The sequence below is a fragment of the Mustela erminea genome, chromosome 17 (genome assembly GCF_009829155.1).
Source record: "Mustela erminea isolate mMusErm1 chromosome 17, mMusErm1.Pri, whole genome shotgun sequence".
NCBI lineage: Eukaryota > Metazoa > Chordata > Mammalia > Carnivora > Mustelidae > Mustela > Mustela erminea.
The window spans coordinates 69,059,595-69,073,459 of record NC_045630.1 but is presented as its reverse complement, the minus strand read 5'-3'; the positions used below and the strand labels follow the sequence as shown (position 1 = coordinate 69,073,459).

Here is a 13,865-nt window from a genome sequence, read left to right as displayed (position 1 = left end):
TACCCCAAAGTGTTTCCAGACACGACAGACTCAAGCTATAGAGGCCAGGCAGGTAATAAAAAGGAAAGGACATGACTGAGACAGCCTGGGGGTAAGACAAAAGGCAGCAGGAACATTCACGAACCACACACCCAACCCTTAGGAAATAAATGTTTTTCTCAAGCCTACATGAAGCATTATAAAAACTGGTCATGAATCGGGTCATAAGGCAAATTTCAACATATTTCAAATCACCTGTATCATAGAGACCACAGGAAACAAGCCAGAAATCCCTTTCCAATGGACAGGATGAGGAACCCGGGGTGTATCACATCAAAGTACTTGTCAACAGAGAAAAGGAAACACACTGCAGCTCGCCTAACAATAAGGGTGAATCTCACAAGCACAACAGTAAGGGAAAGAGTCAAGACACAAAAAAGGTACGTCCTGTATGATTACATTCATATAAAGTTTAAAATAGGTAAAACTAGGAGTGCCTGGAGGACTCAGTCAGTGAAGCATCTGCTTCCGGCTCAGGTCATGATCTCGGAGCCCCACGTTGGGTGTACAGAGTACTTAAAAATAAAATCTTAAAAATAAAGATATTTTATAACAATAGTAAATGAGATAAAATCTTAAAAAATTAAATAAAAATAAACCATAAAATCTCTTTAAAAAGATATTTTATAACAACAATAATGAAAATACTATAGAACCACAGAGCAAAACTTGTGAGAAATGGCCAAAGTAGTTTTTCGGACGGAGTTTATAGCCTTAAAATGTTTATATCAAAAAATTTTAAAAGCTGAAAATTAATGAACTAGGTCAACTTCAAAAGGTTAGAAAAAGAACAGAAGAAGCTCAACGAAAACAGAAGGAAGGATATAGTACGGATAAAAGCGGAAAGCTGAGCACCTGGGTGACGCATTTGGCCAAGGATGTGAATCACGATCTCAGGGAGGTGAGTTTGAGCCTCACGTTGGGCAGAAAGATTACTTTAAAAAAAAAAAAAAATTAAAAAGGCAAAAATCAACAGAGCAGTAAACACAAAACAGGATCAATAAAGCCAAAAATTGTAGACAACTTTTGGGCAGATGGAGGGAAGGGACAAACTGAGGAAGAATGTGGGACAGACCCAGTGATTGGAAAGGCAGGAGAAGGGGCGCCTGGGGGGCTCAGTGGGTTAAGCCCCTCCCTTTGGCTCAGGTCATGATCTCAGGGTCCTGGGGTCAGGCCCGCATCGGGCTCTCTGCTCAGCGGGGAGCCTGCTTCCAACCACCTCTGCCTGCCTCTCTGCCTACTTGTGATCTCTCTCTTTCTGTCAAATAAATAAATAAAATCTTAAAAAAAAAAAAAAAAAAGGAAAGCAGGAGAAAACTGCCCACAACTTGATGATAGCAATTTTAAAAAAGATTTTATTTATACTTTTATTAAACTAAGTGCTTTTGATTCAAAATTAATAATTGATGAGTGATGGTGGTATAAAATTTTCTCTAAAAATAGAAAAGGTTTTATTTATTTATTTGAGAGAGAAAGAGTGAGAGAGAGGGAAGACATGCACGAGAAGGGCAGGGTCAGAGACTCCCCGTTGGGTGATGTAGGACTTGATCCTGGGACTCTGGGATCATGACCTGAGCTGAAGGCAGACACTTAACCAACCAAGTCACCCAGGCGTCCTGATGATAGCAATTTTGAAAATGCAAACAAAATTCCTTATAAAAATGCATATGTATATCTATATATAACTTAATAAAATTAAGTCTAGAAGAAATAGAAAGTCTGAATGGTCCTATTAAAGAAATGGAATTGGTAGTTAATTAATTTCTATAAATAAAACAAAATGCACCAGGCCATAGATGTCCATTGACAGATGAATGGATAAAGATGTGGTATATGTCGGGGTGCCTCAGTGGCTCAGTGGGTTAAAACCTCTGCCTTCAGCTCGGGTCATGGTCTCAGGGTCCTGGGATCGAGCCCCACATCGGGCTCTCTGCTCAGCGGGGAGCCTGCTTCCCCCTCTCTCTCTCTGCCTGCTGCTCTGCCTACTTGTGATCTCTGTCTGTCAAATAAATAAATAAAATCTTTAAAAAAAAAAAAAAAAGATGTGGTATATGTCTACAATGGAATACTATGCAACCATCAAAAATGAAATCTTGCCATTTGCAATGACGTGAATGGAACTAGATGGTATTATGCTGAGCGAAATAAGTCAGAGAAAGACAATTATCATATGATCTCACTGATACGAGGAATTTGACAGAAAAGACAGAGGATCAGAGGGAAAGGGAGGAAAAAATGAAACAAAACAAAGCCAGAGATGGAAACAAACCATTAGATACTACTAATCTCAGGAAACTGAAGGTTTCTGGGGAGGAGGGAGGTGGGAGGGATGGGGTGGCTGGGGGATGGACTTTGGGGAGGGCATGTGCTATGGTGAGTGCCATGAATTGTGTAAGACTGGTCAATCACAGACTTGTACCCCTGAAACAAATAATTCATCCTAAGAATACAAGGGTGGCTTAACATGAGAAAAATCTTTACATGTGATTTCCCTCAGTAACATATTCAAGGAGGAACATAACTATCTCTGCAAAAGCAGAAAAGCAGAGAATAAAATTCAATATTTGTTGTTAAACCAAAGCCTTGGCAGTTAGGAATAGAAGAAATCTTCCTTAACCTGATAAAAAGTGTTCTTTAAACACTTACAGCCAAAAATCAGTTTCAATAACATGTGGTCCCTCTAAAATCAGAGACAAGGAAACCATTCTCGTGAATAGAAACACCAAAATACACTGCACAGTGCTTTTTCATTTAAAAAAAAAAAAAAAAAAAAAGACAAGACTACTGTTATCACATTCCTACTCAGCACTACAGTAGGATCCTGGCCAGCACCGAGGGCAAGAAAAAGAAAGGAAAGGAATAAATTTTGGAACAAAAGAAACGAAGCTCATTTACAGATGACATAATTATCTACTTAGAGAAGAAAAAAAATCACAGATAAATTGTTATAAAAAGGGGTGCCTGGGTGGCTCAGTTGGTGAAGCATCTGCCTTCAGCTCAGGTCATGATTTCCAGGTCCTGGGATCGACCCAGCACACGGTGCCTTGCTCAGCGGGAGTCTGCTTTTCCCTCTCCCTCAGCTTCCTCCCCCTGCTTATGCTCATGCTCTGTGTCTCTCTCTCTCAAATAAATAAAATCTTTTTTTTTTTGAGATTTTATTTATTTATTTGACAGAGAGATCACAAATAGGCAGAGAGGCAGGCAGAGAGGAGGAAGCAGGCTCCCTACCGAGCAGAGAGCCTGATTCGGGTCTCAATCCCAGGACCCTGAGACTATAACATGAGCCAAAGGCAGAAGTCCAAAAACTGAGCCATCTAGGTGCCCCAAAAAGTAGAATTTAAAAAAAAGATTTTATTTATTTATTTGACAGCGACAGAGACAGTGAGAGAGGGAACACAAGCTGGGTGAGAGGGAGAGGGAGAAGCAGGCTTCCCGCTGAGCAGGGAGCCTGAGGTGGGGCCTGGTCCCAGGACTCCCAGATCAGGACCCAAGCCAAAGGCAGACGCTTAATGGCTGAGTCACCCAAGAGCCCCATAAAATAGAATCTTTAAAAAAAAGTGGATAAAGGCTTGGACAGATGTTTCACAAAGGATGATATGTACCTGGCCAATAAGAATATGAATAAGTGGGGTGCCTGGATGGCTTATTCTGCTAAACATCTGATTTCAGCTCACGTTGTTTTCTCAGGGATAATCCCCACATCAGATCCAGTGCTGAGCCTGTAAGCCTGTAGTCTGCTTGGGATTCTCTCTCTCTCCCTAGCCCTTACCTCTCCCCTACCATGGTCTCTCTCTCTCAAAAAAAAAAAAAAAAGAAAAGAAAAGAAAGATAAATGCCCAACAAACTGTTTCAACAGGAACATGCAAATTAAAACCATAATGAGATACCTCTAAGACATCCACCAGAATGACTAAAATTTAAAACAACAAAAGTATAATATACCTAAGAATAAAATCTTAAAAAAATATATATACCTAAGAATACATCTATATCTACAAGGTCTGTATGGGGAAAAAAAATATTAGAGAGGTGTACTATTCTTCATAGAAAGGAAGAAGCAACATTGTACAGATGTCAACTTTCCCTAAATTATTCTCCAGATTCATTACAATTCTAGTTAAAATCTCAAACATGTTTTAATGCATGTTTTATTTTTTTTAATGCATGTTTTATATACGTGTTATACTTTTTACTTTTGATAAATGTCTGATAAATGTTTACTTTTTAAAAACTAAGAAATTCAGGGGTGCGGGGCGACTGCGTGTCTCAGTGAGTTAAAGCCTCTGCCTTCAGCTCAGGTCATGGTCTCAGGGTCCTGGGATCAAGCCCTGAATCAGGCTCTCGGCTCGGCAGGGAGCCTGCTTCCCTTCCTCTCTCTCTGCCTGCCTCTCTGCTGCTTGTGATCTCTGTCTGTCAAATAAATAAATAAATCTTGAAAAAAAAAAAAAAAAGAAAAGAAATTCAGGGGTGCTTGGCTGTCCCAGTTGGCGGAGCATGTGACTCCTGATGTGGGGGTTGTGAGTTCGAACCCCACGTGGGGTGTAGAGATTCCTTAAAAGGAAAATATTTTAAAATAAAATTAGAAATTAGGAAATTCTATTTATGTAAAGTCACCACAGGAGAAGGAAAAGACAAACCATTTTTCTCCATGTGGTGAAAAGATCATTGCAATGTGTATAACAACAAAGGCGAGACATGGGCAGAGACAGGAAGAGGAAGCACAGAGGACCTGTGTGCCCAGGAGAGGATGCTCAGCCGCACGTACCACGTACCGTGGGGGTTGCTGCCTCGGTGGGGGTTATGATCACTAGACCGGCAGCATTACCAAGTCTCAGGCCTCCGAATGCCGGGAAAGACGAGGATCAAGAGTGCCTCTCCCACACTTATGAGGGGGAGGAAACAGTCTGCCGCGATCCTGTAAGTTTGAGGTGCGCTGTCACCCCTCGGCTCCCCCACCGAGGTGTCTGCCCTCGGAAAACGCTTACAAATGTGGCCAGAAGACTGACAACAGCAGGTTCACGGTGACGCTGCTCGAACAGCAGAGCCGACACTGTCTACACGTTCGAGGGCAGAGTGGGATGGGAACGAATAAACCGGAAGCGTCAGCGACACGTTGATAAAAATTAGAGTGTGGACTGAAAATGCAGATTATAGACCATTTTGTACCACGTAACATCATTGTTTTAAAATCATTTTAAAATTAAAATTAATATATTATTAGGTAATGCATATATATTTGTGTTCAACTATAAAGAAATGTGGATGGGTTATACAGAAAATTCAAGGAAGTGATTCTCTCTGGTGGGGCAGGGAGGGAGCAGCAGAGGGGACAAGGGCCGGACCAAGACCCCCCGGCACTGGTAGTGTTCAAGGGCTAGAGGCAGGCGCTGATTTACTGGGCATTCGATTTCAAACATGGACTTAAAGATGAAAGGGAGGGTCCTGGCTCAGCAGGTGCAGCAAGGGACTCTTAATCTCAGGGCTCTGGGTTTGAGCCCCATGTTGGGGGTAGAGATTACTTAAAAATAAAATCTTAGAGGCATCAAGGGTGCCTCAGTGGGTTAAAGCCTCTGCCTTTGGCTCAGGTCATGATCCCAGGGTCCTGGGATCGAGCCCCGCATTGGGCTCTCTGCTCAGCAGGGAGCCTGCTTCTGCCTCTCTCTCTGCCTGCCTCTCTGCCTACTTGTGATCTCTCTCTGCCAAATAAATAAATAAAATCTTTTTTAAATAAATAAATAAAAATAAAATCTTAAAAAAAAGAGAGAGAGAGAGAGAGACAGAGAGGGAAATACAGCAGGGGGTCCTAGTCACTCTGGCAAAGGGAAGAGCGCAGGCCCCACTTAAGGCGTCTGAACTAGGAGAAGCTTGGTGGGCGCAGTTGGGGCGGAACCTGCAACTCCTGATCTCCGGGTCCTGAGTTCCAGCCCCACGTTGGGTGTGGCGTCTGGTTAAGAGGAAGAAAAAAAAAAAAGACGTCTGAATCTTTTTTTTTTTTCTTTTTTTTTTTTAAATGTTATCTCTAGGCCCAATGTGGGGCTGGAACTCAGGACCCGGAGATTAAGAGTCACGGGCTCTCCTGACTGAGCCGGCCAGCAGCCCCAGTGCTGAGTCTTAGAGGGTCAGCTCTGCGCTGGCCACACAGAGTACCTCCTGGGGGCCCCAGGCACCCCCTCTGCAGGCCGAGGGCCACCCTCGTGGGCCTCGAGCTTTTGGCCCCTAGACCTCGGTGGTGTTTGTACGCACTGGCTCTGGAGGAAGAAACAAAAACACCAACATGTAGACGGGGAGAAGCACAGGGGGAGGGCTTGAAGATTAGGAGAGGGGAGGGGAGGGGAGGGGGAGGAGCAGGGCAGGAAGGCAGGGGGCAGGCAGGGCTGAGGGAGAGCAGGGGAGAGGGTCTGCGCGTCCTCGGGCTCAGCCTGAGGGCCAGCCTCTGCACTGGGCACTTGAACTTCCTTCCTTTTTTGTTTTTCTTTTCAAAATAATCATAACTTTATTTTATTTTATTTTTTTTTTTTTTTAAAGAAGAAAAAAAAATTTATTTATTTATCTGACAGAGAACCCAAGTAGGCAGAGAGGCAGGCAGAGAGAGAGAGGAGGAAGCAGGCTCCCCGCTGAGCAGAGAGCCCGATGCCGGGCTCGATCCCAGGACCCTGAGATCATGATCTGAGCTGAAGGCAGAGGCTTAACCCACTGAGCCACCCAGGCGCCCTATTTTATTTTGATTTAATTTAATTTTTAAAAGATTTTATTTCTTTATTTGACAGAGAGACTGAGAGGCACGAGTAGGGCAGACAGTGGAGAGAGAGAGGGAGAAGCAGACTCCCTGCTGAGCAGGGAGCCCGATGCGGGGCTCGATCCCAGAACCCTGGGATCATGATCTGAGCTGAAGGCAGAGGCTTAACCCACTGAGCCAGCCAGGCGCCCTCAAAATAATCATAACTTTAAAAGACAATTTTTATTATCCTGAGTTTTGGAGAGAGAGCTAGGTCCTCTAGCAGGTACGTGAAGGATCTGGAAGCTGGTCTGCCTCCCCACCCTGTTCCTCCTGCAGCGCCGCGCTGGAGGAGGGGGGCCGTGGGGATGCCGGCGGGACGAGAAGGGTCCAGCTACTGTCTGCAGCGGCCCATCTCCCTTACCCTCTCCCCCAAGCCACAGGCTGGCCCTAGGAGGCTGGTGTTGGGGCTCCTGGCCAGCTAGAGGAGGAGCCTGAGGGACTGAGCTTAGCTGACGCAGGGGTGCGCCTAAAGGCCCGTGTATCCCCAGGGGTCCCTAGGTCCTGGCTTGAGATCCGCCAGATGCGTTCCCTTAAGCCAGAAGGCAGGGCAGACTCTGTGCCCCTTCTCATGCACCAGTCTATGATTCTCTTGTTAGAGATCACTGCCTTTCAGGGCACGAGACGCCTGGTTTCTTCCCACATAGTCTAAGTCGGGCTCCACGCTGAGAACTGTGAAGCCCACAGGAAGAAGTGGTTATCACAATTAGGGGAACAGGAGCCTTTTCATGAGAGGAGCAGAGAGGCCCACATCAGCGCAGAGCTCAGACTCAGAGAGGTGGGGACAGCGAGTCGTAGAGAGAGAGGCAGGGGCAGGACACCAGGAGTGGGGGACAGGGCGTGCGGACCCGGGGAGGCGGACAGAGGGCTACACACACAGCAGACACAGCCTCAGTGAGTCGGAGTCGGGACAAGGTCCAGGCACAGACAGACCCGGCGGCTGGCAGGACAGAGGGGCACAGAGCGGTGGCTGGACAGACAAGGGGGCAGGAGACGGGGAGAAGGCGCTGGCCTCCGTGGGGATGCTTGTCCATACCGCGCGGCCGGGCTGACTGCCTTGGCTCTGCGGCCCCAGAAAGCTGTCCAGCTCCTCTCGGCTCTGCAGCAAGGCGGCCTCCCTGGCGCCTGTGCATCCCGGTGCCTGCAGTTCGTGCCTGAAACACACATTGTCACCACTGCCCTCAGTACCTAGTGGCTAGTGACGGGCACCAGGGAGGGGCACCGCCCCACCGGGCCCTTCCTGATGACCCAAACTGGGCTTCTGGGGCTGTGCTTTTTGCGAAGCTGCGGGCAAGGGTGGCCCCTGCTGGCCACGGGGCAGTACTGTCCTCGGAAGGGACACCGGCGCTCGCCAGACCCCAGGGCAAGCTGCAGTCTCATTCCTTGCCCGGATTCTGATGCCCAGCTTTGCCCCTTCAAAGCCCAAGGGGCAGAATCAGTGCCTGACGGCGAAAGGTGACCCCTGAAAGGCCCTGCGATACAGCTAGCCCCCCATGGCGATCCCCAGGGCATCTCTGCCTCCGACGGGCTGCTCTCTGGAAGGTTTCATGAGCCCCGTGGGCCAGGCTTCCCAGTCGAGTCCGTTCAGGGCCCTGTCCTTCCCGCAGCTCAGCCAGCTGGGCCCAGGAGCTTGGTCTACTCACCTGAGCTGAGCGAACCTGCCCCTGGGGACCACGGCCAGAGCGGTCAGTGCCCTTCCTCTCAGAGACCCGTCACACTGAGCTCTCCACGTTGACCCCCAGACCTCCACTCTGACTTCCCCTGTCTTTGGGGAAGTGGTCTGGGGTTTTCCAGAAGGGGAGGAGAGCCGGTCCCCGTCTTCGGCAGGAAGATGCACACAGCCCTCTCCCCGCCCTGCGCTGCTGTACGGACAAGCCTACGACGTCCTGCGTCTGGGTCAGCCCAGAACCAGCAATGCCCCAGCCCGGGGACGCTGCCCAAGGGGTCTCCGAAGCTCTCTGGGCTCACTTCCCTCAGCTGCACAGGGACAAGTTCGGGCCTCATGATGCCTGAGTCCCTTCCAGCTCTATGGGTCAGTGAAACCCAGAGTGGGAGGTGGAGGCAATATGGCCTGTCCCTTCCCCTCCACGGCCTCCCCCATCTGCCCCCAGACCAGCCGGAGAGGAGCGAGGGGGGCCGCACTTTGAAAAGCAGGGTCATCTCCCCCAAAAGCCAGAGACAGGCCGGGTTCAGACTCTCCAGGGAGGGCCAGGGCCCAGGTACCCTCAGCTCCCGGCATCCCTGCCTCCCCCTTTCTCCAGGGTCTGGGACTTGAGGAGAGGAGGGGCAGGGCCCACGGGCGTTACCTGCTCAGTGGATCCTCGTGCTCCCTGCCTGGCCCCCAGCTGTGTCTTTTGAACGGGCTGTGGTTGTGGCCATGGGCACGGAAGGCCCCTGACCTCCGGAGGGGTACAGCGTGGAAGCCATCTCGCTTCTCTGTTTTTCCCTCCTCCTCCTCCTCCTCCTCCTCCTCCTCGTCTTCCTCCTCGTCTTCCTCCAGCTGCTCTCCGGACTCGACTGCGGATAGGCAGCGGCGAGTGTAGCCTTGGGACACCAGGTCTCCGCCTGCGAGGAACACTTCTGGGGCGTCTCCGTTCATGGGAGGCACCCACGGGCCAGTCTGAGTCAAGAAGACAAAGGGGCGAGAGGAGTTCTAGAATCCTGGAATCCTGGGATGGGGGGGTTGGGGGGGTATCACAGCCAACCCTTCCCTTCCTGAGGCGGGGAGCTGGGGCGTGGCCGGCGCGGAGCCCAGAGGGGTAAGCAGCATCGCTGACTCCCAGCCCGGTGCTCTCTCCAGGGTGTGAGGACATCCTCGTTGCCCCAGGATGCGCCCATGTCCTGAGCCCTGACCAGCACAGCAGAAAACCCAGCCGAGCAAAGAGACAGATACCATTCCTGTCCTCAAGGAATTCACAGCCCCTGTGCACACGCGTGTATGCGTGTGTGTGCAGGAGTGTGTGCGTACATGCCTACGTGTGTGCACATGTGTGCGTGTGCAGAGACAGAAGCCCAAATCACAGATGACTGAGTGGCCAGAGTGGCTAGTGAGGTGCGACAGAAGGCTGTGGGGTGTGGAAGGAGTGAGCTCATAGCCCCTCAGAAAACTCAGGAAGAGGGGCGCCAGGGTGGCTCCGTGGGTTGTGTCTGCCTTCGGCTCAGGTCACGATCCCAGAGTCCTGGGATCGAGCCCCACATCGGGCTCCCCCCACCCCGTCTACCAAATAAATAAATAAAATCTTTAATTAAAAGAAAAGAAAACTCAGGAAGAGGAAACCGAAGGGAGTGAGTGGCCCTTGAGGGGTCCAGAGGGGCGAGTGGTTGGCTTCAAGGGGGGAGTCTAGGCAGACAGAGGGGCGGGGAGGACAGCTTGGCCCCTCCAAGGCTGCTCATGTGGAAGGAGCAGAGCCAGAAGTCCTCTCTCCAGAAGCAGAGCGCTGGACACCACTGGCCGCCACCTGGAAGTTTCTTCTGTCCCTGACGTGAGCACTATTCTCGCCACCCAACACCCCCGCGCCCGGCGGCCCTCGGGGCCAGCCTCAGTGTGTCTCAGAGTTAAGAACCCTCAGGAGCTCTTAAAGTTGAAGCTGAGACGCCCTACTCCTCAACAAAGGACCAAGGACCCGAGGTGGGGGGCGGGCGGGACCTCTCCTTTCCTGCCGGCCCCTGTGCTGCTGTGTCCTAGGCCCTGTCCCTATGGGGTCTTCTGCTAGCGGGGAGTCTCCCAGTGGAGCTGCTGGGAGGGCCCCGGAGGACCAGCCGGCGGGGAGCCAGAGCCCTCCCCTGACCCGCAGGCTCTCCACAAGGGCGCCCAGCCTCCGCCTGTCACCTTACTCCTCACCACCCACACCAGAAGTCCCACTGCCGGAAGGTGGCTCCTTCAAGCCACTCTTCCTACTGTCCCTGCAACCTGTCCCCACCCCTTGCTCCACCCAGCACCAGAGAGAGGCCCTTGTGCTGTCCCGGCCACAGCGCGGAAGGAAGGGGGTGAGTGCTTGGGCCAAGGCAGGTGCACCTGCGGCCCCACCAACGGCTCTGGGGACAGAGGGGGAAGGGAGAGGCCTGGAAAGCTGGGCCACGCTCCTCACACCGGGAGCCACGGGTGGGGGGGTGGGGGGTGGGCGTGGGGCCCGCAGCCAGCCGCCAGGACAGGTCCGCGCTTTCTGCGTCTGCGAACACGGCCTGGTGCACCTGATGTGCCGGCTAGAAATGGGACGGGCAGCGCCACGGCCAGCACGGCACGGTCCCAGGGCCAGAGCCTCAGCCTGCCCTCTAAGGGTCTCCAGAGCTGGTGGGGGGGCAGGGAGGGGAAATGCTCACAGAGTATTGTGAGAGGCTGGGGCGGAGGCAAGAGGAGGACCGGGTGCTCCCTGGGAACAGAGGAGCAGGGGGAGCTGGAAAGGGGGCAGAGACCTCACAAAAGAGGCCAACGGGCCGAGTCACCAGCCCCAGCTTCTGTCTGCTACGCCCGTCCCAGTGGCGTGTGTGGCGCTGGCTTTGGTGGGAAGCATTTCCTCCCCTCTGTCCCTGGGGATGCTACCTGCTGCAGACGGTCCGTGGGAGACAGAGGCTCTGGTCCTGAACGCCCACCCTTCTTCCTCGGACTCCGACCAGCTGGAGTCTGGCCTCTGCGGGGAGACCCACCTTTGCCCAGCGCCTGCGTCACTCATTCCCGGCCTCCGCCCTCTGTGCAAATGTACCCGATGGGGCTCCTTCTGCCTCATATCTTCATTCCATTTCTCTCCATTTGTCCTGGTCTCTCAACTCCGCCCCCTCCACGCCACAATGTCAATAATGTCCATTCTGTCCTTCAAAGGGATGAGGTGCAGCAAGGCGGCCTCAACCCCTCCCGGAGACATTCCTCCTTCCGCTTTCTGAAACGCAAGCTGCCCGCATGGTCGCCTTCTCCCCTCTCCTCCGCCAGCTCCCGCCAGGCCCTTCCGGGCTCCCCCAGCCTCCGGAGCTCAGGAAATGGTGCCGGGCAGTGGCCAGGGCTGGCTCTCGCACAATGGCTGTATTTAGCCCCCAAATGAGATCCCATCATGTCACTACCCGCTGCCGCGGAGCAGAGATAGGAGACTCTGAAATAGGTCTGGGGTCAGACGCTCCAGAGGAAGGCCCGGGAGGAAAGCAGGAAGGGGCTCTAAGAAGTCGTGTTATCTTCTTGTCTCTGGATTGAATGGTTTCCCCACCAGCGCACACCATCAGCGTCACCTGCCCCTGCTCGGAGAGGGGGCCGTCCACTGACCACACGAGTCACCCGTACTCTGTGGGGCACACCGGGGCGCAGGGACAGGAGCACACAGGGAGAGAGAGAGATCTCCGTTATTCACAAGTCTGAGACCGGGACGTCTGGAGAGCTCGCCGGCAGGTGCGCAGTAACACAGCACGACGGGGACTTGTGGCCATGGACGCCCTCGGATGGAGAGGACGGGCCGTAGCCAGCGTCCGGGGCGAGAAGGGCCGGCGGAGCCTGGGGGAGAAGCGGGGGCAGAGCGCTCTGGTCTCAGGGGCAGCGGCTAGTGGACTCTGTGGGCCAGATCTGTTCTGCTATCTTTCTTAAATGGCTGGGGGGAAAAATCCAAAGAAGAACACTACTTTGTGACACATAAAAGTTCTATGAAATTCAGATTTCAGTGAGCATAAATAAAGGCTATTTTGGAACACGGCCCGCTCGTTCACTTACATACGATCTGCGGCGGGGTCGGCCTTACGGCAGCAAAGTTGTAGCTGCGGCACAGACCGTCTGGCCCACAAGGCCTAAAATAGTATCTGGATCTTTACAGAAAGTTTGCAGACTCCTGATCTAGAGCAACTGGGTTTCCGAATCTCAGGATGGACAAGAAGGCACGCAAAGGAGGGTTGCTGAGGTCCCCGGAGCAGGCGCTGGGCGCCAAGCCTGGGGCGGGGGCGCTGAAGTCCCCAAGGCCTTTCCTAACCGGGATCTGGAGCCCGCGGAGGAGGAGCTAAGCTGTGCAGAGCCCGTGGTGTCGTGGGAACCTCCCCCCTCCAGCCTGCGCTGTCCTGTGGGACCCTCACAGTCATCTTGTGAAATACAGCATCCCCAGTGCTGCCGTTCTTTTTTTTTTTTTTCTTAATTAAAGATTTTATTTATTTATTTGACAGACAGAGATCACAAGTAGGCAGAGAGGCAGGCAGAGAGAGGAAGGGAAGCAGGCTCCCCACGGAGCAGAGAGCCTGATGCGGGGCTCCATCCCAGCACTCTAGGACCATGACCTGAGCCGAAGGCAGAGGCTTAACCCACTGAGCCCCCCAGGCGCGCCCCGCAGTGCCGCTGTTCTTCAACGCTCCGCGTCTGCCCCTCCGCCAGCCCAAGAAAGGAGGCGATCAGACGGGTTCTCAGAGAGACCGAATGTGTTCTTCCTACTCCCTCTGTCATCTTAGAAATTGGGGGAGGGCGGGCAGGGCTTCTGTGAATGCCGCTGCTGCACCCACCCGGCCGGGCAGAGCGGACTGCGGGGGACTCTGCTCAGTCCCCTTCACAGCCTGGGGGTTTCCTGGGCCTGGCCCTGGGGTCCTGAGTCTCCCCAAGGGTGACAATCAGGAAGACGACCCCCAAAAGAACCAGGTAATAAAGAATGGGAAGGAAGACGGAGCCAGATGTCCTGTTCGGCTGGCTTCTCCCAGCCCTGGGGGGACAGGGTCATGGAAAACCCTCTGATGATTCAAAATGTGATCTTCCTGCTGCTTCTGCCCTGGACAGTGAGTCATGAATCCAGCAGTGACCCCAGACAGGACCAGAGCTGGGCTTCTCCTTGCCTCAGATCAAGGAAACTGCAGGAGCCACCGCTGGTTCCGCCCAGCTCCCCTGACCCCATTCTATGGCAGGAGCCCAGCACCCCACCCCCAACCTCCCGCGACTCTGTTTCTTGGTGGGGAGCACATGAGATGTCGCTAAGGTGTCCTGCCAAATACCGGACAGCAGGATACCGATTCCCACGGTCCAAAGGCCAAGGGTGTGTGCCGAGGGCTGGTGTTCATTCAGCGGACCTTGCCTTGGCTGGAGAGGAGGACCCAGAGGGTCTGTGCA

General features: G+C 52.5%; 1 protein-coding gene across 14 annotated transcripts in view; it reads right to left on the bottom strand.

Annotated features, from left to right (window-relative positions):
* ARHGEF2 (Rho/Rac guanine nucleotide exchange factor 2) overlaps window positions 1–11,505 on the bottom strand; it is a 39,033-nt gene extending 27,528 nt beyond the window's left edge. For 6 of the 14 annotated variants that reach the window (XM_032317229.1, XM_032317230.1, XM_032317234.1 and 3 more), the window contains exons 1-3: window positions 11,355–11,504; window positions 9,121–9,434; window positions 7,851–7,968 (exon numbers count right to left, since the gene is read on the bottom strand). In XM_032317229.1, coding sequence (XP_032173120.1) covers window positions 7,851–7,968; window positions 9,121–9,413 — 411 coding nt within the window. In that variant the 5' untranslated portion in view covers window positions 9,414–9,434; window positions 11,355–11,504. Of the gene's footprint in view, window positions 1–4,811; window positions 5,094–7,850; window positions 7,969–8,457; window positions 8,556–9,120; window positions 9,435–11,354 lie in introns of those variants that run through there. The other 8 variants (XM_032317226.1, XM_032317228.1, XM_032317227.1 and 5 more) reach the window with 4 other exon arrangements.
* Window positions 11,506–13,865: the final 2,360 nt, after the last annotated feature.